Consider the following 25,465-nt stretch of genomic DNA (forward strand, 5'->3'; position numbering starts at 1 on the left):
ATGGGCTGTGGGTCCCAGTCAACCCCTCTGACCCCCGTTAACTGCCCTGTCCAGCCCCTCCCTTCCCACTTACTCCTCAGCCCCGTCACCCCCACACCTGCAGCCAGGTGGGGCACCCTGCTTCGTCCACTTGTCCCACTTGGCACCCCCTCTGGGTAGCCACAGCTGGGGTGGGCATGGACGGGCAGGCCTCTCTGCCCACTGCCAGCCCGCCAGGGGCTCTCCTCAGCTAAGCCAGCGCCTTCTGTAGCCCCGAGAGGAGAAAGAAGCTTCCAGGGCTCCGGAAGGCCCCAGTATCAGCGACCACCTAAGCACACAGCACCCGCCCTCCTGAGGGGGGGACGCCTGAGCCCCCGCCCCGTGGGCAGCTCCAGCCTTGGGCCCCTCAGTGTGAGCGAGAGCCAGACCTCAGCCAACAACCCCGCACACCCAGACCAGGTCACAGGGAACTCGGGGCAGCTGGAAAACCACTGGCCCTGGCCTGTGGGCCTCCAGGAAGGGCAGCCCCGCCCAGCCTGGGCAGCCGGGAGTGGCAGGAGACCGCGGCCAGGGTCAGGGAGAGGGCTGCAGGGCTGGAGCCCGGCAGGGAGGACGCTGGCCTTGCACATGGCCGACCACCCAGGGTCAATCCCCGCGTCCCCTGAGCCGACCACCAGGGGTCACCCCAGGGCATCACCAGATGTGACCTGGGAGAACAAAGGGCTGGACCGCCCGCCTGCCCGCCCAGTTCGAACCCCAGCACTGCATGTGTGTGCCCCCAGCACAGGGCCGTGAGGCCTACACAGCTCTGGGGAGACATGGGGAGCCTCCCCCCCCGAAGAAGAGGCACAGTCAGCAACCCCAATGGCACCCAAGGAGACCCTCGGCTAAAACAGGGGGCAGTGACCCCCAAGGCCACGACCCTTAGGGCTTCCCCGGAGAAAGGCGTCCCAGACACCCCAGTAGACACTGGGACCAGGGACGGGCCCAGAGCAGCGGGCCCTGAGAGGGTTCCTGTGGTCCCCGGGGGGTCAGTGTGGGGGCTGCCGCTGTGCCCAGGTCAGAGCATCCACGCCACGTCCCAATGCGGCCACTCCGGGGTTCACCTGGGCTTGGGGTCTGGTCGCTCATGCAACCCCCTTCATTCAGGGGGTCCCCGTCCTGGCTTTCTGCCGCCACCCTTGCCGGCACACGGGGCCCCCGAACCGGAGCCAGCCCGGGCCCCTCCCGGCGGGGAGGGCGGGGCCCGTCAGCTGCTAGGGCGGTGGGCGCGGGCACCCAGCGCGGCGGGACTTACGTGTCTGTGGAGCGGCGGTAGTTCTCGGGGCACTGGAAGGACAGGCAGCGGAAGCCGCCCTGAATGTTGAAGCAGGTCTCGTTGACGGAGCAGTTGTGCACGCCTGCGACGCACTCGTCCACGTCTAGGAGAGACCCGGGGGCAGGTGAGGGCCGGGTGTCCGCCACCAGCCACCCGTCTCCCCGCTGGGCCTGGGGCCGGCTCGCCGGCGTCTGCAGAGCGTCCTGGGTGCGGCTGCCACGTTGGGGACGGAGTTCCCAGGGGTCCGGGGCGCCCCTCAGGCTTCGCGCTACAGCACTGAGGCCCGAGCTCAGGGCGGGGGGGACCCTGGGCCCAGCTCTGGCCGGCCCCGCCCACACCCGAACACTCGGGGCCGTTACAGCCCAGGGAGCCGAGCAGGCCCGGGCTCTGGACACGGCCGGGCTGACCCTACCCAGGGCTCCTTGGAGCAGACAAATTGGGGGACAATGCCATCACCTCTGGGGGGCGCTGGCTGGGGGTCAGGACCTGAGAGTGGTGGGAAATGACCTTCCTGCCTCTAAGGTCATGCTCAGGGGCAAATTCATGCACACATGTGCACACACGTGTGCACACGTGTACATACATGTGTATACGTGTGCGCACCGGCATACATGTTCACACGTGTGCGCATGAACACACGCACACATATGCACGTATGTGCATACACACATGCATGCACATACACATATAAGCACATATACACAAACATGTGAGCACACACACATACATACGTGTGCGGACATCCACGTGTACACACATGTGCACACACTCACACTCTTGAGGCAAGGCCCACGCAGACTCAGCGACCTGCCCCTCCCCGTTCCGTGTGAGCTGCGGGGGGGCCCCGCCCGCCCACCCGCCCACCCGGCTCTGGGTCCCCTCTGAGACAGGCACAGAACCAGCTGCCTCGGGCCTCACCTCTGTGCACAGACGAGGGGGGAGGGGGTCGCTGTGGGCCCCGCCCTGGCCGGCCCCTCACGTCTGCTCAGTGCCCCTCACACTAAACAGACGGGCCGGGCACGTGGGCATTTCTAGGACAAACGTGGCAGGGGCGCCCCAGTCCCCGCCAGCTCCCAGCAGGACTGGCCCGCCGGTGTCCACCTTGGCCCTGTGATGGCCACTCCGGCCCCCACAGCCTGGCAGGGCCCGGCCGGAAGTGGGGTTTGGAGAAGGAGCGGGAGCCTGCTGTTGGGCGGGGTCTGTGGCTGTGCCCCCACCCCGGGGTCATCCTGGCGTTTTAACCCCCCTTGTGCCCGGGCTAGGCTGAGAGGCGGGTGGGGCATGGAGGGCCCCGAGACCCGCTGGAAACCTCGCCTGAGCTTGGGCCATCCCAGGGCAGAGCCGGTGCTGGCCCCGGTACAGGGGGGAAACTGAGGCTCAGAGGCGTCCTGTGTCTGACCGTGTCCTGGGGCACTGACGGGGCTGGGTGCATCCGAGGTCCCCCCCCGCCCCTCAGGGCCCCCCGCATCACCCCCACCTACCCTGGCAGTTGCGGCCGTTGGGGGCCAGCCTGTACCCCTCGGAGGGGCAGCTGCACTGGAAGCTCCCGGGGACGTTGACGCAACGATGGGAGCAGATGTGGCCCCCGGTGGGCAGCGCGCACTCGTCAATGTCTGCAAGAGCGAAGCCCCCCTCGGGTCACGGGGTGGGCGTGCGTGGGGAGGGGGGCCCTGGTACAGCGGGGAAACTGAGGCTCGGAGGCAGGCGTCCTGTGTCTGACCCGTGTCCTGGGTGGGAGGGATCTTGGAGACGCGCACCCCACCCCCACCCCCCGGGCAGCCCCTGGAGAGGGTCCCGCAAGGTTGGGCACGCCCTGCCCTGGTGGGCTTGCTCCCGTGCAACGCCCCCCTCAGCCCCTGAGGGGAAGAGCCGCCCCCAGGGGTGGAGTCTCACCCTCGCAGGTGACCCCGTCCACGTCGCTGAGCTGGTAGCCACGCCGGCAGTAGCAGTGGAAGGAGCCGTAGACGTTGGCGCACTCCTGGCCACAGGGATTGCTGCTACACTCGTTCACGTCTGCGAGGGGGGAGGGGCGGGACCCCCGCTCAGCCTTGCGCCCCACACGGCCCCCGGGCTCCCCGCCCCCGAGGGGAGAGGCCCCAGCACGGTGGAGGGGTCTGGAGTGCTTCATCCCCACCCGCCAGGAGGGGGGACACAGCCAGGAGCGGCCAATCTGTCCCCTGCCATCCCCGCACAGAAAGCCAAGACTGCCCCCCTCCCCCAGGGACGTGGCTGATGTGCCCCCTGGCAGCCCGTCGGGGCGGGAGCGGCCACTCAGCCCACTGGGCTCCAGCTGAGCATTTTCCCTTTGCCAGAGGCCCCCGATCGGCCCAGCACTTGCTCTTGCTAATAAAGTTTTATTGGTACTCCATGGGGCTGGAGCAATAGCGCAGCGAGGAGGGCGTTTGCCTTGCGCGCAGCCTGCCTGGCCGAGCCGGGTTCGATTCCTCCGCCCCTCTCGGAGAGCCCGGCAAGCTACCGAGAGTATCTCGCCTGCACGGCAAAGCCTGGCAAGCTCCCCATGACGTATTCGATATGCCAAACGCAGTAACAAGTCTCACGATGGAGACGTTACTGGGCCCGCTCGAGCAGATCGATGAACAAGACAGTGACAGTGACAGTGGTTCTCCGTGGTGCTTTGTGCCTCCTGGGCCCTGGGGCAGCTGTTTCTGCCTCAGGGAGGAGTTAGGGCAGAGGCCACGGGAAAGCCAGGAAAGCCCGGCTTGGGGCGCCCTGTGCCCCTCGGGAAGGGCGGGAAGGGAAGGCAGGCGGGAACGCCCGACAACTCTGTCAGCCCCTCCCCCTGCCCGGGCCCCCCCCCCCCCGAGACCCCCTCACTCGCTGTCTTCCCAGACGCCCCCCTGCAGGAGTGATTCGGCTGGGCCGGCCCAGCCTCACACTGGGAGCCCAGACGCCCAGACGGGGAGACGGGCGCACGCACAGGCCGGACTTGGAGGGGCAGCAGCTCTCTCTCTCCCCCTCACCCTCAGTGCCACTCACCCCAGGAGGCCTAAAGGTGCCCCCCTCCTTTTTTTTTGGCTCTTTGGGTCACACCTAGCAGCAATGCACAGGGGTCACTCCTGGCTCTGAACTCAGGAATTACTCCTGGCAGTGCTCAGGGGACCGTATGGGATGCTGGGAATCGAACCCAGGTTGGCCGCATGCAAGGCCAACGCCCTCCCCGCTGTGCTATGGCTCAGGCCCCAGGGTGCCACCTTTTAAAAAATTCTGGGCCACACCCAGCGGTGCTCAGGAATCACTCCTGGCGGTGCTCGGGGGACCCTATGGGGCTGCCAGGGACGGAACCCGGATCCTGGGTCGGCTGCATGCCCTAAAGCTGCCCCATTTTAGAGGTGAGGACACTGGCCAGAGGGGTGAGTGCGACACTTTCACTGGGGTCCCAGCAGGGCAGGGGGTTCTGTGGTGCCCGGCCAGGCGAACTCAGCTGCACAGAGGCCTGAGAGTTCTTGGGGCCACCTGGACCACCCCCAGAAAAGGAAGCAGCGACTGCCCAGGTGAGCACCCGGCCCCCACCCTGCCTCTGTCTTTTTGGAAACCTGCAACCAGGCACAGCACTGACAACAGATGAGCCCTCCGGGGCTGCACCCAGGGGACCCGTCCTGAGGGCGACTGTCTTTCTCGAGCAGCCGGAAGCGGCGGGGGCGCCCCCAGCCCCCTGGTGCAGACCCTGGGCCCGACCGACCACCTCCCACCCGCACCACTGCCTGTCTTGGGAGCGGACCTGCAGTCAGCACTTGCCCCCCCCGCACCGAGCACTGAGATGGAGCCCCACGGCCACCCAGATGAAGAGAAGAAGCCGTGGGAGCGTCAAGCCCCGCCCCGTCCCACGGAGGGCCGCGCTGTGGCCCCTCCGGCCTCACCTTCGCACGAGCGGCCGTCGGCGGCCAGGCGGAAGCCGGTGCTGCAGCTGCAGCGGTAGGAGCCCAGCGTGTTCTCGCACCTGTGGCCGCACAGGCGCCCGGGGTAGCGGTGACACTCGTTGATGTCTGCAGTGAACACGGGGCGGGGCTCAGGGACGGCAGCCGTGGGGGGCGCCCCCCTCCCTGCCCCTCCCACGCCTCCTTCCGCAGACGTGCCCGCCTGCCCCCCCACGGCACACGTACGGGCTCTGATGTAGATGTGTACACGCACAGCTACATGCATGTACACCGCAAATACACCCACATGCACCTGTAAATACGCCCACACCCACATGTGTACACGCACAGCTACACGCATTCACATGTACTCCGTAAATACACTCACATGTACACACACGTCTGTGTATGTCATGCGCATAACCACACATGCCTGTACACACCACTTCACACAGGCACACAGTGAGCAGTCAACACATGCTCACCAACACATGTCCATACCAACATACGAGCACAGCATCTGCACACATGTGGATACATTTACCAAGTACAAACGTGTCTGCACATATCTCAGTACACATAAACATGCATACCAACGTGCACACATGTAAGGTCCACATGAACCCGTGTGCACATCTGCACGCGTGGAGGTATGTGCACACATTTGTAGGTGCACAGACACACGTGAGGACGCCTCTCTGTGCCCTCTTGGAGACACATGCAAACACGTCCACACGTGAGGCAGGCCAGCAGTGAGCCCCGGCAGCCTGTCTGTGCACTGCCCACCCCCAGGGCTGCCCTGGGCCCAGCAGGGTCTGGGAAAGGGCCGGGGGGACGCCCAGCACTGGGGCTGGACCACCCAGGGGAGAGACCCTCGGCCCCCCCGGGGCTGCCCGCACCCCAGCTCCATGCCCTGAGCTGGTTTTGGTTTTTGGAGCCGCGCCTGGCGGTGCTCGGGGCTTCCCCAACTCTGCATTCTGGCTCTGTGTGTGGGGGGTGCCTGGGACCAAAGCCAGGTCATCACCGTGCAAGGCAAGTCCCCCGCCCACCATCCAAGCCCCCTGGCCCCTCAGGCCTGGCTCCAGTGCATGGCCCTAGGGACCTCACTCGGAGTCTGGGCCCCCGGAAGGGGGCAGAGTGTATCACAGGGGTCCTGGCCAAGCACGGAGGGCTGCACGGAGGCGGGGTGCCACCGGCCGGGCCCAGGGCTGCGGGGACGCCCACGTACCCACACAGGTCTTGCTGACGCTGTCAAAGTAGTAGCCGGCCTGGCACTCGCAGCGGAAGCTCCCAAGGGTGTTGGTGCAGAGGTGGCCCGGCCCACAGGGCTCTGAGGGCGGTGAGCACTCGTCCACATCTGCAGGGGGTGACAGGGAGACGCAGAGACGTGAGCCGCTGGCCCGGCAGGACGGCAGGAGACACAAGGGCGGTGCCCGACTCGGGGACGCCCAGACCACAGAACCAGCAGGGCCGGGAGACACCCGGCTCAGAGAAGCAGCATCATGACCACAGCCACCCCAACGGAGCTAGAAACAAAACCGGAGGGACAGGAAGCCGGGAGAGGCCACGGCCAGGGTGTGCGGGCTGACCCTTCCCGGCTTTGTGAAGCACCTGCAGGGGGCCAGCTCAGGGGCGACTGCAGGGCTTGGTGGCAGGAGGGGTGGGAGGAAGGTGAGGACGGACTTGGACCCTGGGCATCCCGGGGCAGAGGAAGAACATCGGAGCAAAACCGATGAGCAAACTGGGTGCCGAGACCCTCCACAGGGGTCCCACGGTCTGTGCTCTTGGGAGCAGCAGGGCCGTGAAGGGCCACGTGGTGCCGGGGCCTCTGCTCCCTGGGGTGAGCGAAGGGCGGACGGGTGGGACTCGGCCGTGGGAACCATCTCTGCCCTCCCCGAGAGGGTGTGAGCAGACAGGAAAGCCCGATCTGACTGGCTGTATCCTTTTCGGGGGGTTCTCGCCAGCAGTGCTCGGGCCGAAGATCCCGGCTAGAGCTGGGGGGGCGGGCGGGGGTAGCGCCCAGGAACGCGGACAGAGCCGACAACGCGCCCGCCGGGTACTCACCCACGCAGCGAGTGCCCTCCTCGTTGAGGTGGTAGCCGCGGCCACAGGTGGGCACGTTCTTCCGGCAGGTGTAGGAGCCCTCCGTGTTGATGCAAGTCTGGCCCGTGGGGCAGGGGGCACTGAGGCTCAGGCACTCGTTGATGTCTGGGGAGACGGGAGACGGGGCTAAGCTGGGGCCCCCAGCATCGCCACCCCCCCGGGGACCCTCTCCCTGCGCCACTGACCCCAACACTGTGCCAGCACACGCCTCCCTCCTCAGTAGCACCAGGGGCCCTTCCTCAGCCAGGGGCCGCGTCCCCTCTGGGTCCCCCAGCACCGATGGACCCAGGCCGGTGAGCATCACACACCACGCGGTAGGTCCCCGGAGGCCCCTGCACCTGGTCCCTGGCCCCCAGCCCCCTGGCCCACAGTCACCGCCTGGCCACTCCCAGGCCTGGGGGAAGCTGGCACCTCTCGCCTGCCAGGCCCGCACCCCCACAACTCGGGCCCCTGGATGGCCCCCTTGTTTATTTATTTATTTTTTTTTGCTTTTTGGGTCACACCCAGCGATGCTCAGGGGTTACTCCTGGCTCATGCACTCAGGAATTACTCCTGGCGGTGCTCGGGGGACCCTATGGGATGCTGGGGGTCGAACCCGGGTCAGCCGCGTGCAAGGCAAACGCCCCCCTACCCACTGTGCTACCGCTCCAGCCACAACCCCCTTGTTTAAAACAGCACAAAATGACATTGAGGTGCCTCATGTCAAGGGAAAGAGAGAACAGACCAGGAGCCCCCAGTCACTCCGTTATAAAAGCTCCCAAGAGCCGGGGGACCCAGCAGGGCACAGATACGCCCCCATCCCATCCTGGGGGTCTGGGGAGATGCTTTCCCTCCGGCCCGTGCGTTTTGTTGGCATTTTTTTGTTGTTGGCATTTTAAAGAATCAACAGTGGAGACAGAACCGTGGGGAGGGCGCTTGCCTTATGCACGCCTGACCCGGGTTCGATCCCTGGCCTCACAGAGGTTCCCTCGAGTCCCGCTGATGCCTGAGCACAGAGCCAGGAGGGAGTTTCAACCGCCCCCACCAATGGAGTCCTACAGGATATCCTAAAAGCAACGTTTTATAACGGTGGGACGGTGTGATGCTGGTGGGATCGGTGTTGAAATATTGAATACAATCACTTACTGTGAATAACTTTATGAAAAGAAAATTGAAAACTTGGGGCTGGAGATAGCACAGCGGGGAGGGCGTTTGCCTTGCATGCGGCCGACCCGGGTTCGATTCCCAGCATCCCATAGGGTCCCCGGAGCACTGCCAGGGGTCATTCCTGAGTGCATGAGCCAGGAGGAACCCCTGTGCATCACCGGGTGTGACCCAAAAAGCAAAATTTTAAAAAAGAAAGTTTAAATAAAGAATTAGATAAAAGTAACATTTTGGGAGTGGGGACTCCTGAGCACTGTCCGGGGACCCAGGGTCACTTTGGGTGATTCCCGGCCAAGAGGGCGGGGCTGGAACCACACCCAGGGACTCACCCTGCTCACACACGCCTAGACACTGAGTGAGCTCAGAGTTCCCAAAAGGCAAATTCTAAGGATTCAAGAAATGTTTCTGGGTCCTGATTTGGACGGACTGAACACAAGAAAGAACCCAGAATTCAGCTTCAATGGCCATGGATGCAGAAACGGGAGTGCCCCCCAGGGTCCTGAGTGGAGCAGGGTGCCCACCTCCCGGCCTGGGTCCCAGAGGGTCTGCCCCTGTCCACTAGCTCCACCCCGTGCGGGGTGGGCACGAGGGAACGGTCCCTCCCCAAGTCCCCGCAGCTCCCCAAGGGAAAGCTGGGGTAGGGGCTAAAGTGGGAGTGGGAGGGGGGGCTTCCTGTCCACCTAACAGTGTCCACCAGGACTGGTGTCTGGCCAGCAGCCCCCGCCCCGGCCACTGGCTGTTCCCCCAACTCTAGCCAGCTCCCCCAGATCTCTGGGTTTAGAGGTCGCACTTGCAATTCTTTTTTTTTTTCCTCTGTTCTTTGGGGCCACACCCAGCAGTGCTCACTCCGGGCTCTGCACTCAGGAATCGCTCCCGGGTGGGGGGGGCTGCTCGATGGACCATGTGGGACGCCGGGAATGGAACCCAGACTGGACACTGGAACCCGGCCAATGCCTCCTGACTGCACTATTATCTACCCCCGTTGGCAATTTTTTTTTTTTGCTTTTGGGGTCATTCCTGGCAGTGCTCAGGGGACCATATGGGATGCTGGGAATCGAACCCGGGTCGGCCGCTGCAAGGCAAATGCCCTCCCCACTGTGCTATAGCTCCGGCCCCCCTGTTGGCAATTCTTGACCAATCAGTCCTGTGTGCACAAAAACCCAAAGATGTGGAACTTCACGGACGATGCTGGGGGCCGGGGGCCGGGTCTCCCCATATGCGGGGTGACCCCAGGGCCGCTGCACCCAGCAACACTCAGGAACGCATGGGGCGCTGCAGGCAGAGACTCACCCCTGTGTCTCTAACGGGTGAGGTAACCACCCTCCTCACTCAGAGGCGCCCTCTGGTGGACATGGGGTTCCCGTCATCGGAACCACGGGAGAGGGAGAAGGCAGGGGGGCTCACAGGGCAGTGTGGGGTGAACCCCTCACGAGGCACAAGCCCCACCCGGCTCGTGACAGTCTCACGTGTGTCACTCCATGCTTTCTCTGGGCTGGGCTCATTGGCACAGGGGCATGGGCCTGCCCCGGCCAACCCGGGGACCGTCTTCCCCACCCGGACTCACGTCCAGAGAACAAAGCCGCCCAGCGCCCACCCGAAACATCCCTGTCTCTGTCTTCCCAAACTGGATGGCCAACAGGGCGCCCACGAGGCTTCTCTCTTTAGGATGCCGGGGGGTGGGACCCCACAGGAGGCCTCACACACCCACAATGAACTGTACCCCAGGGCCAAGTCGGCAGAACAACCCCTGCGATGCTCTTATTTATTGATTGATTGATTGATTGATTGCTTTTTGGGTCACACCTGGTGAAGCACAGGGGTTACTCCTGGCTCTAAACTCAGAAATTATCCCTGGCGGTGCTCAGGGGACCCTATGGGATGCTGGGAATCGAACCCGGGTCAGCCGCGTGCCAGGCAGATGCCCTACCCGCTGTGCTATTGCTCCAGCCCCGCGATGCTCTTATTTAATGCATCACCCCCGCGACGACACTGCCCGCCTGCCAGGGAGAAGGGAACTGCGGCTCTGGGGGGGAAACCCCCTTGGCGGGGTCCCTCGGGTGCAAACCAGGGCTCTCGCGCCCCAACTTCCCCTCAAGCTTCGTCTCACCCAGCAGGTTGGCTGACTACAGCCTTGGGGCCAAGCCCACCTGCACGCTGTGTGGATAACTCAAGTTTTACTGGGACCCGGCCCAGCCTTCGGTGCTCATCTCCGCCCAGAGAGGGTCCCTGCAGCAAAGAGACGCATCGCAGACGCCTCCTGGCCCGACGCCGGCCACAGCAGGCCCTTCCTCTGCCAAGCGGAGCGGCCCCCTTCCTACACACGGTGTGGCCCCCCATCTCTGAGCAGGAAGCCCTGGGGGCCACGTCTTACCAATGCAGTTCCCTACAGCATCTTGTATAAAGCCGCTTTTACACTGAAGCTTGGGTCTGCAGCGGAAGGATCCCGGAGTATTCTGACAGATAAAATCGGGGAGGCAGTTATGAATACCAGTCTCACACTCGTCAATATCTGGTGCGTCATAAAGAAAGGAGAGGGTTAGCAAGGGGCCTGCGGCAGCACCTACCACACCCTGCACCCCGCCCCCCCGGCTGGCACCCAGCCCTGTCCTCCCGGCTGTGTCCGCTAAGCACCCAGGCTCGGAGCACTGGCACCAGAGCCCAAAGACCCCTGCAACAATGCCCCTTCCCGGTCTCCCATCACATGCAGTGGTGCCCGCCGGGCGGCCACAGGGACTGGGCTGCCTCCCCTCCCCCGCTTGAAGTTCAAGGCTGTCCAGTGTTCAAGCCCATGGACACCGCTGGCTGGGCCCTTGTGTCCGGCGGGGATGCAGGACCCTGAGGGTGGGGGTGGAGGAGGGGGCGGCCTGAGGGTCTCCAGCAGCAGGGGAGGAATCTCGCTCCCCCGGCTGTGCCCTGTGTTGTTGTTGTTATGGTGGTTTTTTTGTTTTGTTTTGTTTTGTTTGCTTTTTGGGTCACACCCAGCAATGCTCAGGGGTTACTCCTGGCTCTGCACTCAGGAATGATTCCTGGCGGTGCTCGAGGGACGATATGGGATGCTGGGAATCGAACCCGGGTCAGCCACGTGCAAGGCAAACGCCCTCCCTGCTGTACTATCACTCCAGCCCCTCGGCTGTGCCCTTTGGGAAGGGTTTGATGCCTCCGGCATAAAGCTCCATCCTAGCAGTTCCCGGGCAAACCGGTACCCACTGGGCGTGGCAGGGCAGGGGAAGGCACCCAGGTAGCCCCCCACGGGCCCCCTGGTCCCGGTTTGGACACCCCGATGGGAACGACAAGCCTTGAACTTCAAGGGGCGAGCTAGGCTCCTTCCCCTGTCCGCCCACAGAGGGCGCCAGCGAGCACCACACCTGCCTCCCTGCCGGACAGCGCGCCCGCCCGCCCCCTCCCGCGGCCCTGGCTGCAGCCTGGACGGGGACAGAGCCCGCCAGACCCCGCGCCACACACCTTTGCAGTCGTTGTGCTCTGTGAGCTCGTAGCCCGTGCCGCAGCTGCTCTCGCGCTGGCAGCGGAAGGAGCCCACCGTGTTGATGCACGACTCGCCCAGCCGGCACGTGTGGGTCCCCGTGATGCACTCGTTGACGTCTAGGAGAGAGGTGGCGGGGTCGCGGGTCACCAGCTGGAACCCCCCCCTCCCCGCCGTCCACCCCGGGAGCCCCCCAGCACTGAGCCGGGAGCAGCCCTGAGTGTCACCCGCTTGGCTGCCAAGCCAGACTCCGGGCTGGAAGGAAGTTGGTGGGTCTCAGCCTGGCCCTGACCAGTCCAGCGAGGATGTGCCACTCCTGGCCCTGCCCTGGCCCCCTAAAGTCCCCGGCTCTATCCTGCACCCTGAGAAAATCCCAGGTCTGCCCCGCAGCACAGCCTGGGGAGAGACGGGCTCCTGAGAACCAAAGCCACAATTTCCTTTTTTATTTATTTATTTATTTTTGCTTTTTGGGTCACACCCGGTGATGCTCAGGGGTTCCTCCTGGCTCTGCAGTCAGGAATCACTCCTGGCGGTGCTCGGGGGACCCTATGGGATGCTGGAATCAAACCTGGGTCAGCTGCGTGCAAGGCAAACGCCCTCCCTGCTATGCTATCACTCCAGCCCGAGAGACACAATTTCTATCTCCCTCTGCTACACTCCCGATCGTTACTGACCCCCAGGGCGCCCAGAGAGTGACCTCAGAGCCTACACGGCCCCGTGACCCACAGGAACCCCGCCCATATCTCCCCCCTCTGTCATCTCCCACATCTCTCAGGCCAGGGCCCGGGGTCAGTGGGGGACCCAGTGTGGCATCAACTCTCCCGGCTGCCAAGTCCGGGGCATGTCAGAAAGCAACTCTGTCCCCGGGGGGGACTCTTACCCTCGCAGGACACGCCGTCCGCCTGCAGCTGGTAGCCCACGAAGCAGGAGCACACGACGTCGGTCCCCGTGTCCCGGCACTGCTGTCTGCAGGGCCCTCCGCCTGCAACGAGCCCGCGTGAGGCCTGCCCGCCCGGGCAGCGGCCACTACGGGTGTCCCCGGAGAAGGGACAGGCAGAGGGGGAGCCCGGGTCCCGCCCCACGGTGCGGCCATGGGGAGCTCGGAACTCGGACCCCGCTCAGGAGGGAGCACTGTCAGACTAGGCCCTGCCCCCTCCCGCCCACTGCCAGTCCCCTGGGGCCCCAGCACCCAGGTGGACCCTCCCAAGGTGCATCAAGTCTCCCTGGGGACCACCCCTCCGGCCAGACCCTGTGGCCTTGGGGGGCTCTGTCTGCCTCTGCAGAGTGCTGTCATTCGGGCCCCTCCCAACACCCCCCTGACCCCAGGACCAGCTGCTGGATGCTCTGAGGTGCGGTCCTGCTGGCAGGACATGCTGAGATGCCGTGTCAAAGGTCAGGGCAGCTCCATCCGTTGCAACAAGCAAACCTCCAGCCCGAGTATCTCCCTCGCCCGGAGGCCTGGCGGGGCCTGAGCCCAGGACGCCCCCCCGGCCAGGGCTGAGTTCCCGACACCCAAGGCCATGGCTTGACGCCCTCGTGCCCACCCTCCCGGGGCCCCAGGCTGGCTCGGAAGAGAGAAGGGAAGCCGGCGGGGCCTGAGACTCAGAGCCGGTCTCTGAGCAAACCCTGAGCTCAGGTGTCCCGCGAGAAGAGGCGCGTCCACGCTCCTTCCAGAAGGTTCTCACCTCGGCAGCGGTCATTCAGGTAGGGGTCCTCCGCGTCCTCCTCCGTCCCAGGGTTCTTAGGTAAGGCTAGGGGAGAGGAGACAGGTCAGGCCGGACACTGGGTCTCGTCCGCGCGGGAAAGAAAGCCCTACTGCCACTTCCCCCCACAATTTAATCTTGGTTTGGGGCCGCACCCCACTAGGAGGAATTCCCGGTGGGCTCAGGGGACCAAGTGGGCTTGAACGTGGCTGGCCAGTGCGAGGCAAGCGCCCTCCCCGCTGTCCTATCTCTCGGGCTGATCACACAGGACACCGGCACCCCCACCAGTGACCACGACACCCCCACCCACCCCAGCACACTTCCACGGCAAACCGGAGCTCCAGAGGCTGGTTTCACCTGCTCCTGCTGCCTTAGCCATTTGTTCTTTTTTTTTTTTTTTTTTTTTTGCTTTTTGGGTCACACCTGGCGATGCTCAGGGGTTCCTCCTGGCTCTGCACTCAGGAATGACTCCTGGCAGTGCTCGGGGGACCCTAAGGGATGCCGGGGATCGAACCTGGGTTGACCGCAATGCAAGGCAAACGCCCTCCGCACTGTGCTATTACTCCAGCCCCTGTAATCTTTTTTTTTAATTTTTAAAATTGTTGGGGGTTGTTGGGGGTGGAGAATGGGCACTGGTGAAGGTACGGGTGTTTCATTGTATGACCGAGACTTAGACCCGAAAGCTTTATAACTGCTCTCACGGTGATTCAATAAATAAAATTATAAAAAATGAAAAAAAATGTAAGGTGGAGTTCATGCCCAATTCAGTCAGCTAATCAGTGGCTGAATAAATAGCAGTACTCCTATACAAAAAAAAATTGGGGTCACACCTGGCGATGCTCAGGGGTTCCTCCTGGCTCTGCACTCAGGAATCACTCCTGGTGGTGCTTGGGAGACCCTATGGGATGCTGGGAGTCGAACCCGGGTCGGCCGCGTGCAAGGCAAACGCCCTCCCCGCTGTGCTATTGCTCCAGCCTCTGGCCATTTGTTCTTGTCTTCCTCAGTGCCCATGCCCACCCCGGAGAACCTTCTAGACCTGCCCTCTCCTTCCGCCCATTGCCACACTGCCCGACCTCCTCCTGGGGACCAGCTGTGCTCCCCTGCCAGATTCCACCTTCCTGGACCTGCTCATCCGCCTCTGACCCCCGGGGTGGTCTCCAGAGCGTGGCTACTGTGGGCAGTGCTGCCCTGGCAGGCAGGCCACTGCCTTTTCCAACAGGGTTTTCGGACCCTTGGGGCAGGTGCCAAGAAATGGAACCATGGGTTGTGTGGGGGCTCGACTCGGAATTCCATGAGAAGCCGCCATGCTGCCGTCTGCAGGGGCTGGACAGCCAGCAGCAAACTCTATCTTCTTGGAAACACCAGACAGACATGTCAACTGTCTGTGGTTCTTATGACAGTCGGTGCTCACTGCCTCCCTCTGAAAGAGGCCGGAGACAGCCATAGCACAGCAGGGAGGGCGTTTGCCTGGAATGTGGCCGACCCGGGTTCAGTCCCCAGCACCCATAGGGTCCCCCGAGCACCGCCAGGAGTCATTCCTGAGTGCAGAGCCAGGAGTGACCCCTGAGCATCACCGGGTGTCACTCCAAAAAAGAAAAAAATAATAAAATAAAAGGGGCCTCCTGCCAAAATAGAACGGTCTTCACACTCTTTCCACTTTTTTGCAGCATTTTCAGCGGTTTTTCATAACAAACAACACAAGATATATCATTTCGGTGCTGCTTTGGGACAGGGATTGGGGTTTGGGATGGAAACATCCCAAATATGACGATGGGAAGGTGTACTGGTAGTGGAATTGGTGTTTGAATATTAAATGTAATCAAATATTGTGATCTACAGGGAGTTTGACTTGCACTCGGCTGACCCGGCTGACCTGGGTTCAATTCTTCCTCCCACCTCAAGAGAGCCCGGCAAGCTACCAAGAGTATCTCACCCACACGGCAGAGCCTGGCAAGCTTCCCGTTACGTATTCGATATGCCAAACACAGTAACAACAAAGTCTCACAATGGAGATGTTACTGGGCCCGCTTGAGCAAATCAATGAACAACGGGAGGACAGTGCTAAGTGCTACCTTATAAAGTAAAAAGTACAAATCACTGTCACTGTCCTCCCATTTTGTTCATCGATTTGCTTGAGTGGGCACCAGAAACGTCTCCATTGTGAGACTTGTTGCGACTGTTTGTGGCATATCGAATACTCCACGGGGAGCTTGCCAGGCTCTGCCGTGGGGGCGAGATACTCTCGGTAGCTTGCGGGGCTCTCTGAGAGGGTGGAGGAATCAAACCAGGGTCAGCCCGGGTTGTTCATGTGCAAGGCAAACGCCCTCCCCGCTGTGCTATCACTCGCAAGGCCAACCTAAAGTCAACCTGCAGCACACTATAAAAATATAAATGAATAAAAATAAAATAAAAGGTCCAGCGGGAGCGTGGTGGAAGGCTGTGTCTGAGGTTTGATCTCCAGTATCCCACAGGGTCCCCCAAACCCCACCAGGAGTGATCCCTGAGTAAAGTCTGGGGTGGCCCCAAAACCAATGAAAAAACCATGAAAATTAATAAAAATACGATGAGAGAGCCGGGGAGGTGAGTCAGAGGAGGGTGTGTACCTTGCGGGTGCGAAGACCTCAATTCCATCCCAGGCAGGATGGATATAATCATAATATTATTATTATTATTATAAATGAGAACGAAAGTACCCACAGAAGTGGAGTTCACTCTCTGGAAACTCTTTTTTTTTTTGCTTTTTGGGTCACACCCGGCGATGCTCAGGGGTTCCTCCTGGCTCTGCACTCAGGAATGACTCCTGGCGGTGCTCAGGGGACCCTATGGGATGCTGGGGATCGAACCTGGGTCGGCCGCGTGCACGGCAAACGCCCTCCCCGCTGTGCTATCGCTCCAGCCCCTCTCTGGAAACTCTTTGGCAACAGAAGCGGGAGCCACTCCAAGGCTGAGGACGACAGAGCCAAGACCTGGCCCCCCGCTGAGCAGCCTGGCTCACGGCCGCGACCCTCCCAGAACCCAGCGACATGGCGCCTGGCTGGAGAAAGGTCCCGGGGGAGCCTGTTTGGTCACCCTGTCCCCAGCCCCCAGGGGAGGGGCAGCGCTCTGAACCGGGCACGGCCCTTGGTGCCAAAGAGCCAGGGAACAGGGGTCGCGAGGGTGTGCCCCCGCCCAGGCCCCCTCCCGGGAAGGGAGATCTGGTCACGGGAAAAGACGGTGATGGGAGCAACTGGGCTCTGCTGGCTGCGGGTGGGAGGGGGCAGGGCGGGGTCGGGCCCGGCCCCAGCGTCTCAGACCTCAGAGCCCCAGGCCACGTGGTGACACATTTCCTTCCCAAAGCCCCTGAGAGGCAGACCCGGGTGCCAGCGGGCCACACGCCTCTAACCCCTTGCGGGACGCTGGCCCAGGGGCCTCTGCTCCAGGCTGGACACAGCTGAGGTCCCGGGGCCCCAACAGCATGGCACTGAGGGCGAGGGCAGGTGGGGTAGGCCAGGTGTGCGGGACCCTGGCCAGGTGTGCAGGACCCCGGCCAGGTGTGTAAGCACCTCAACCAGGTGTGCAGGACCCCGGCCAGGTGTGTGGGCACCTCAGCCAGGTGTGCGGGACCCCCATCCCTGCAGCCAAGCATCGCGGGCAATGACGCCCCTCCCTGAGCGTGGCGGGGGGCCCTCTCAGGCCGTACCTGTGTCCTGGAGTTCGGCGACGTGGCCCGGGCTGAGCTCCGAGGCCTCCTGGCCCTTGACGCAGCAGGTGCGGAACACCAGCCCGCACTGGTAGCCCACCATGAGGTTGTGCTCACAGCTCTGTCCCTGGGCCTGGGCCGCCCTGCCCAGCAGGCAGCAGTGACAGCACCTCTGCAGGGGTGGGGGGCAGGGGGAGCTGAGCACGGGCGGGGCTGGGGGGGATCTGGGCAGGGGGAGGGGCAGGAGAGGGGCGGGGAGGGGCGAGGGGGTGGAACTGGGAAGGGGAGGGATGGGGAAGCTGAGCAGGGGAGGGGCAGGAGAGGGGCAGGGGAGGGGTGGGGCGAAGTGGAACTGAGCAGGGGAGGGCAGGGGAGGGGCAGGAGAGGGTCGGGGAGGGGGCCGGGGAGGGGAACTGAGCAAGGGAGGGGCAGGGGGGAGGGGGACAGGAGGGGAGGGGAAGGGAGAGCCAGGCAGGGGTGGGGGCGGGGGCCTGTGCACATTCACCCCCAAGCCAGAAAACAACCCATTTCGGTCCTGATGGTGGTGAGACAGGCAGGAGGCGGGGGGTGGGGGCCCCACGTCCACCCCCAGAAGCCCGGATACCCCCCTGCCATGCCCACAACCTCCCCACCTCCCGGGAGCACAGGGCAGTGTGTGCTGGCCGGCCCCCAATCCCTCTGGGGCCCTGGAAGGCGGCAGGTCTGGGGGTCCCGAGCCCCTCAGTCCCCAGGGAGTGCCCAGGGTCACGCCCCCCGCACCCCACACCTGCAGCGCTGCCAGGGGGCCCCTCATCCCCCGCCCCCCTGCTCTTCCAGGGACACCCGGGAGGAGGTCACAGGTCAGAGGCCTCCAGGGGGCGTGTGGGGGAGGGGCGCCCTCACCTTCACCACCACGGCCTCCAGGCTGCCACTGTCGGCGCCGGCCAGGGCGCAGCTGTCCTGCTGGCCAGCCAGGCTGATGCCGCGTGTGCAGTGCAGTTCCTCCACCTGGTGCTCGCAGCACTGCTCCTCTACCATCCTGCGGCGGGACACGCAGCGGCGGTGACCCGGCCCGCGCCTCCCTCCTCATGCCAGGCCACGGGAAGGGGCCTTGGCAGCGGCAGACACAGGGACGCCGGGGCCAGCGGGCCAGAGCCCAGCAGCCAGGCCCGGCCTTCTGCACCCCAGGGGGGTCTGCCGTGGCCTCCTTGCCCCCCACCCTTGGGCTGGACCCCCAGACTCAGCTGTGGGCAGCTCCAGCGAGGGCAGGCCGGTGCCAACCTGGGAAGGCACCGGTGCCAGCCAGGCACCCGCTGCGCCCCTGAGTCTCCACAGCTGCCCCTGGGCTCAGGAAGGAGCCGCGTGTCCAGCCACACGCGCTCGCCTGGGTTTGCAAACCAGCCACAGGGGCCTCAGCCATGGGGACTGGATGAGAAACGTGCGGTGACGATGTGTCACCACTAGGGGGTGCCACTGACAGGCCTGTGGAGGGGAAGCCCCTCCCTGTGGTCGGGGGTTTCACTGACTGCAGGGAGAATGACCAGGTTCCGTCCATCCATCCCCGTCCGTTTACCTGCCACCCCCATCACTGTCCATCCACCTATCATCCACTTTTCCACCCATCATGCACACAGTATCCACCCATCACCAGTCCACCCACCTACCTGCCTGTCACCGTCTATACACCGTGTATACACCATCGTGTATACACACGTAACCTACCCCCACATCACCCATCATCCATCCTTCATCCTTCAACCATCCATCACCCATCCATCATCTACCCACCCACTCACCCATATATCCATCCACCCACCACCACCCGTCCACCCATTCATCCACCCACCATCCATCCATCCACCCATCCATCCACCTGCTCACCCATCCACCCATCCACCTGTCCACCCACCCATCCAGCCAGCCAGCCGCTCACCCGTCCACCCATCCACCCATCCACCCACCCACCCACTCACCCACCCATCCATCCATCCATCCACCCGTCCACCCACCCACCCATCCATCCATCCATCCATCCACCCATCCACCCATTCATCCATCCACCTGTCCACCCACCCACCCATCCACCCACCCATCCATCCATCCATCCACCCATTAGCCCATCCGCCAGTCATCCATGCACAGAGGACAGGTGTGATCAGGATATGACTGAACCACACATGGGTGTGGGTATAAAGGGGTTCAGCTGCTGTGGGAACAGCTCAGCAACGCCTCAAAAACAACAAAAACAACAAAGGATTCCTACAGGGTTCCGCAATTCTCCTTCTGGGGAGATACTCCACAGAAGTGGAGAGCGGGCCCCGGGCGTGGCAAGCTGGTGTGCACACGCATTGCACATATGAGGCCCTGGACTTGCCCCCTGGCACGGCAGGCCCCAGGCGGCCCCGAGTCCAGATGAGTGTGGCCACCACGGCACAGAGCAGCTGGCTGGAGGCCCCTCTGCGCTCGGGGCCCCCCACACTCCAGTCCCCTGCGCCCTCAGCACCTGAGCAGTGCCCACGGGGGGCTGCGTCTGCCCCCCACCCCGAGTGAGCCAAGAGCCCAGCCGTGGGCCCGAGGGAGTGAGCAGAGGGGCAGCGTGCCTCAGGGCCAGGGGCTCCTCGGCCGAGGGCCTCCCCGGACCTCCTGGGGGCTGGAAGGTTCCGCAGAGACATGGGGCACTGGGGGCCACCACGGCGCTCGGCCAACCTGGGGGTCCAGCCCTCCCCGCACCCACCTGCACTCTCTGGACGCCGAGGGCTGGGGCTTCGTGCAGTCCTTCTGCTGCGTGGCCTTGCGCTGTCCCTCGGCACAACAGGCCTCCATGGCGACGTCTGCGCCCACTGTGCAGGGGAGCAAGCCGTGAGCAGCGGGGAGCCCCCACCTCCAGGAAGCCCGCCTCCCGCCCCCTGCACAGCACCGGCTCTTCCCAAAAGCACTGGAACATCTGGAGGGACCAGAGACCCCATCCCTGCTCATGGTCACCCCACGACCCCCCACCCCCACCCCTGCCCGCTGTCCCCGCCTCCCTGGCTTTTCCCCTCCCTCTGCGCCCCCACCCCACCCCACCCCGTGACCAAGCTGGTCGGTGCCTGGAGACTGCCTGGCCCGGCCTGGGGTGGGCTCAGCTTCCGTCTCTCCCGGCCTTGCCCTGAGACTCCCAGTGACGCAGCCCCAGCCCCAGGAGTTACTGTTTTGTCTACAACGTTACCGCAACCCCCACCGAAGTGCCCAGGCCCCCCCCTGCTGTCCCAGGGTCCCTTCTGGCCTGGTCTTGACTGACCCCCTGCACTCCCCACTGTGTCCAGCACACAGGCTGTGTCCAGCACAGTTTGTGACCCAGCTTTGTAATCCCAGACCAAGGGCTTATCACGGTCCATACAGTCTCGTCTCGTCTCCGTCTTGAAAACTGAGTCATCCCAGATATCTCTGGTCCCCTCCCTCTCCCCCCTCCCTCTCTCTCCCCTCCATGCACACACACACATCTGCACACATACATATACCCATGCACACGTACACACACACCTGCACACGTACACACACACCTGCACACGTACACACAGCTGCACACACACACACACACATGTGCATACACACCTACACACACACATTCAACCATGCATAAACCCAGAGTACACAACACACCACAAACAGACACAGACTCACACACACACACACACGAGCCCACACCCCCACATGCACACACAGTTCAGGCCCACGCTCAGGCACACACACAGCCGTGACCATGCACACGTGTGTATTCACACCTGCACCCAGGCAGATGCATGACTGTACCTGCACAGACACTGGTACCCCCACCCACACACACACGTCCCTGCACACGAGTGTGAACACGTGAGCAGGCACAGCGGGGTGACGGCCTCTGAGCCGGACACTGGCCGCTCTGGCCCCCCACCTGCCCTCAGCCGGCCCCGAGCTGCTGGCCAGGGCATGTGGGGGGACGGGCAGGAGAGACCCCGCGGCCCGTTGTCGGGACCCCGTGTGGGTGGACGCATGACCCCTTAGCCCCCGCGGCCGGACGAAGGTCACCGCAGCAGCCTGTCCCCAAACCGGGCTTATGGGCACGTCTCGCCGTGGCTCTGTGGAGCCCAGGGGGGCCCGTGAGGCCCCATCTTAGCGCACGGGGGGGGCATCCCCCACCCCAGGCTGACTGAGGCCGCGCAGGGGGACCCTGCCTCTCCCACAGACACCGGGAAGCCCCTCCCGGGCCCAGCTGCTGTTGGGGGCAGGAGACGGGGCTGCAGTGTGGGGGCGTCCGGGGCCTCCTCTGAGGGAGATAAGGAGCCCCGTGACCCTGAGGACGCCCGGCCTGAGGGCAGCGAGCGGGCACTCTCAGCCCCTAGGTCACCCAGACCCAACAGCTCTGGGCCGGAGGGTCCGGACTGAGGCCGGCTTTGACCTCAGCACCACCGGCACCCCGGGGGGTGGCCCTTGGGTGTCCCCAGCAGCACCACACCAGGCCTCGGCTGACCACCACTCCACCAGCCACACGTCCAGCTCTGCTTGGGAGAGCCGGGTTGGGGTGGCTCCGGCAGGCTCTGGGCTCTGCCTTGTTCTCCATCTCCCAGCTCAGAGAGGTTCAGTCACTGGCTCGAGGTCACACAGCAAGAAGGAGCGGCAAACAGCAAAGCCGGGGGACAGACACAGGGCATGGTCCCAGCAGCCTCTGGCGCTGGGCTGGTCAGTGACTCCTCGGCGAGAAACGCCTGTGTGCCGTGCGGAGGGGCTGCTTGTCATCCCTGCCTCCCCAAAGCCCCCGCCCCGGCCCCCAGTGGCGCCTGAGTTTCAGGTGGACGGGGCTGAGGCTTCGGGTGGAGAGAACAGAACACCCAGAATCACCCAGAACATTCCAGAATCACAACTCTAAACAGCATTTAAGGGGCGGGAGAGAGGGGAAGGTGCTGGCCTTGCCTACGTGGGCAGACCCGGGTTCCATCCCCGGCACCCCACTGGCATCCCCCGAGCACCGCCAGGAGTGACCCCTGAGTGCAGAGCCGGGAGTCACCCAGAGCGTGGCCGGGTGTGGCCCCAAACCCCACCCACCACCACCACCAGCAGCATCTGAGTGCCGTGTGCAACGGGACCGTCTCTACAGCCCCGGGTGGACGTCAAGCAAAGGTCTGTGAGTGCTGACCCCTCCCGGAGCACTTCTGGGCCGGGCATGCTCCCCCCTCCTCGGGGGTCTCGCAGGCCAGTGGCCCCTCAGAGACCCCCGTCCCCAGCACACAGCAGCCACCTTCTGGGTCAAGTCGGCCTGGGAGAGGGCACGGGGGGGGGGGGGCGGTGCTTGGGTGTCCACCTGGCCCCAGGCCCTCCACGGACCCTCTCGGAACCTCGGAACAGGCTGCCCTGAGGCCCTGCCCGAGCCCCCAAGTCCACCGCCCCTTCCCCCACTCCCAGAGGAACTCGCGGCCACCGACACCCGTGGCTGGCATGAGCCCCGATGCCCCTCTCCCGGGGGACACTCCCTCCCCGCCAGTGTTCGGGATTGATCCGTGGGTGACCCGGCGTCCTCTCCTGCCCCAAGGGAGCTCTCGGCCGAGTCTCCGTAGGGCCCCTGAGGCCACTCGGAGCCCAGCACTGCCAGGGCTGGGGCGCAGAGGGCAGGAGAGACTGTCCCTGCCGGCTGGACTCTGTCCACCACAGAACGTGGCGCCCGGGGGTCAGCGCGGGGCTGTCTCCCCGATTCCCTCTTTGCCCACCGCCGGGGTGGTCCTGCCTCTGACGGCGCCTGCGGGTCCCCGAGCTCCTGACTCCAGGGGACACTGGGGGGCGAGGGGGGCAGGCAGGAGCGGGGAGGCGAGGCCTGGACAGACGGGCTCTCCCTTCCCCTTCCCTGCGGGCAGCGGCCAGGCGCCGTCTGGCCTCCAGGAGGCAGAGTGGACGCATTCTGCGGTTTCAGCCACCGCATCGCACGCGACACCCAAGTTCCAGGAGGCAGAGTGTCCCCAGGCTGACCCTCGACTGTCCCTGTGCTAATGGACGGACGGTGGACAAGGGGGGAGGGGGCGGGCTCCAGGGAGGGGCTTGGGAGCTGCCTAGAGCAGCTGCTTCGTGACACACTCACGACGCCCCGCCGTGCCTCAGTTTCCCCGCTGGTGTAAGGGGAGTGAACCAGCTGCTCCCGGCCTCCGTAACAAGCCTCCCTCCCGGCACCCAGGCCCCAGGGGACCCCAGCCCTGGCTTTCCTCTCTTACAGCTTTGCCCCCCACCAGGAGGTGGAGGGACCCCCCACACGAGACCCCCCCACCTAGGGGGTGTCCCCCGTAGTGGCCCGAGTGGGCAGAACACTCACACCACGGCCAGCTGGTGAGGGGAGAGAGTGGCTGGGCCCCTGGCCCCCAGCACAAAGTCATGGGGTCCCGCCGACTGGGGACCCACCCAGCAACTCAGGGACAGAGGCCTGGGGACTGAGGAGGACCAGGTGAGCTGGGACTGAGCACCCGGCTCTCCCCAGGACCCGGCCCTGAGCACCACCAGGAACGTCCCCAGAAGGAAATGCCTTCCTGGCATTTCTGGGCACCAGAACCAGGGCCAGGACCGGGGAGGTGGGACGGGGAGGGGGAGGCTCTGCCCTGCACACGGGGCACTTGGTGCCCAGAACCACACACGTGGTCCCGACTTGGCCCCCCGGGAAACTCGGGGTGAGCCTCCTAGCCTGAGTGCTGCCATGGGGGGCAGCCAGCACCGCCCTCCCCAGGAGGACACAGGAGCCCCGGGAGCTCCCTGGGGACCCCAGTCCTCTCTGCCCAGCTCTTCCGAGGTGGGGGGTCCGCCCCAAGCAGCCCTGCCCCCACCGTTAACCCAACCTGCTCCTCCAGCCTCGGGTCAGTACTCAGCTTCCTCCAGGAAGTCTGCCCTGACTTGCTGTGGTGGGAGCTGCGTGGTGGAGGTTGGCCTGGCCGGGTGAGTCCATCACTACATCTGGCCAGACCCCGAGCCCAGGTCCAAGGAACGAGAAGCCACAGACCCACCCCAGGGGCCCCAGAAAGGCTTCCGACTCCATCTCCACGGGCCGACCGCTGACCCGTCGTCCCCGAGCTGGTGCTGGGCAGCCGGCCCTACGCCCCCACCCCACCCCCACCCCCGTGGTGCTGTCCCCAGGCCCCCTCTCCCTGCCTAGGCCAGCCCCCTCCCCGCTGGGACCCTTCCAGAGGCAGGAGGCTGGCCCCCGGCCCGGCCAAGTCCTGCTGCCTTTGTTCCTCCCAGAGCAATTTTCTCAGTAATCAGGGGGAACCCGAGCCCGCCTGGGGGGGCCGGAGAGAACACGGGCCTCCCTGCCAGCCCCCTCCCAGCCCGCCTCCCCCACCAGCCCCCTTTCGGCCCAGCCCCCCACAACAGGACAGAGAGACGCAAAGCACAGGGTAGGCGGCCACCACGCCCCATCCAGCAGCTTAACCCACGGCTCACCCACCATTCGGACCGTCTGATTCTGTGGGGACCCCACGGGGCGCCCCAGGGCCTCCAGGAGTGTGAGCCCCGAAGGGGAGCCCCCTCCACCCCAGAATTGAACAACTTAGTGAAATAACCTTGGGGGGGGGCCCTCCCAGAGGGGCAAAGGCCACAAGTGTCCCGTCAAGGGGCTCCGCTCCCAGGGTCCCTTTGAGCCCCCCATTCTCCGCCAGCAGCAGCCGGGCTGGGGGAGCCCCAAACTCAGGAAGAATCAGGGGTGCTTTCAGAGGGGGCTGTGGGGGGTGGGGGGACCCGTTCCGGATTCCGTCAGGGTCCTGTGTGACCGAGGGCGCCCCCCCCCCAAGCCCAGTCTCCTCAAAGGGGCCAGGCAGGGGCTCTGGCAGCCAAAACAGAGCCCTGTCCAGACCCCCGGGTCGGAGACAGCTCCCTGGCGAGAAGTGACCTCGCACCAGCCAGGGACGGGCTGGGGACGGCAGGAGAGGTGACCCCCCAAGGAAGACCCCCAGTTCCAACAGCCACTGTGGCTCCACCGGCCACCCCCTCCCCCGCCCCCATGAAAGGCTGGAACTAAGCCAGGGATGTGGGGGGTGCTTCAGGGGTCAGCAGAGGGATCAGTGCGGGTACTGGCCTCCTGCTGCGCCCCTCAGAGAAACCTGGGCAGGAGCCCCGCTGGGCCCAGACCACGGAACCAGTTTGCACCGTTGAACCAAACTTCCCCGAGGCCTCCCCACCCGGGAGGGACCCTCAGCCTGCCCCACCTACGCCCCAACCTTG

General features: G+C 64.4%; 1 protein-coding gene across 2 annotated transcripts in view; it reads right to left on the reverse strand.

The window, feature by feature from the left end:
- The window catches only part of FBLN1 (fibulin 1), a 48,984-nt gene that overhangs the window by 23,252 nt on the left and 267 nt on the right, over positions 1 to 25,465 (reverse strand). For both annotated transcript variants that reach the window (XM_056107004.1, XM_056107005.1), the window contains exons 2-14: positions 19,995 to 20,100; positions 18,164 to 18,299; positions 17,282 to 17,453; positions 13,585 to 13,650; positions 12,780 to 12,881; positions 11,881 to 12,018; positions 10,790 to 10,927; positions 7,237 to 7,380; positions 6,401 to 6,529; positions 5,176 to 5,301; positions 3,191 to 3,310; positions 2,779 to 2,910; positions 1,277 to 1,400 (exon numbers count right to left, since the gene is read on the reverse strand). In XM_056107004.1, the coding sequence (XP_055962979.1) occupies positions 1,277 to 1,400; positions 2,779 to 2,910; positions 3,191 to 3,310; positions 5,176 to 5,301; positions 6,401 to 6,529; positions 7,237 to 7,380; positions 10,790 to 10,927; positions 11,881 to 12,018; positions 12,780 to 12,881; positions 13,585 to 13,650; positions 17,282 to 17,453; positions 18,164 to 18,299; positions 19,995 to 20,100 (1,633 nt within the window). The remainder of the gene's footprint in view (positions 1 to 1,276; positions 1,401 to 2,778; positions 2,911 to 3,190; positions 3,311 to 5,175; positions 5,302 to 6,400; positions 6,530 to 7,236; positions 7,381 to 10,789; positions 10,928 to 11,880; positions 12,019 to 12,779; positions 12,882 to 13,584; positions 13,651 to 17,281; positions 17,454 to 18,163; positions 18,300 to 19,994; positions 20,101 to 25,465) is intronic.

This window comes from Sorex fumeus, unplaced genomic scaffold (assembly GCF_029834395.1).
Source record: "Sorex fumeus unplaced genomic scaffold, SorFum_2.1 ptg000153l, whole genome shotgun sequence".
NCBI classification, from domain to species: domain Eukaryota; kingdom Metazoa; phylum Chordata; class Mammalia; order Eulipotyphla; family Soricidae; genus Sorex; species Sorex fumeus.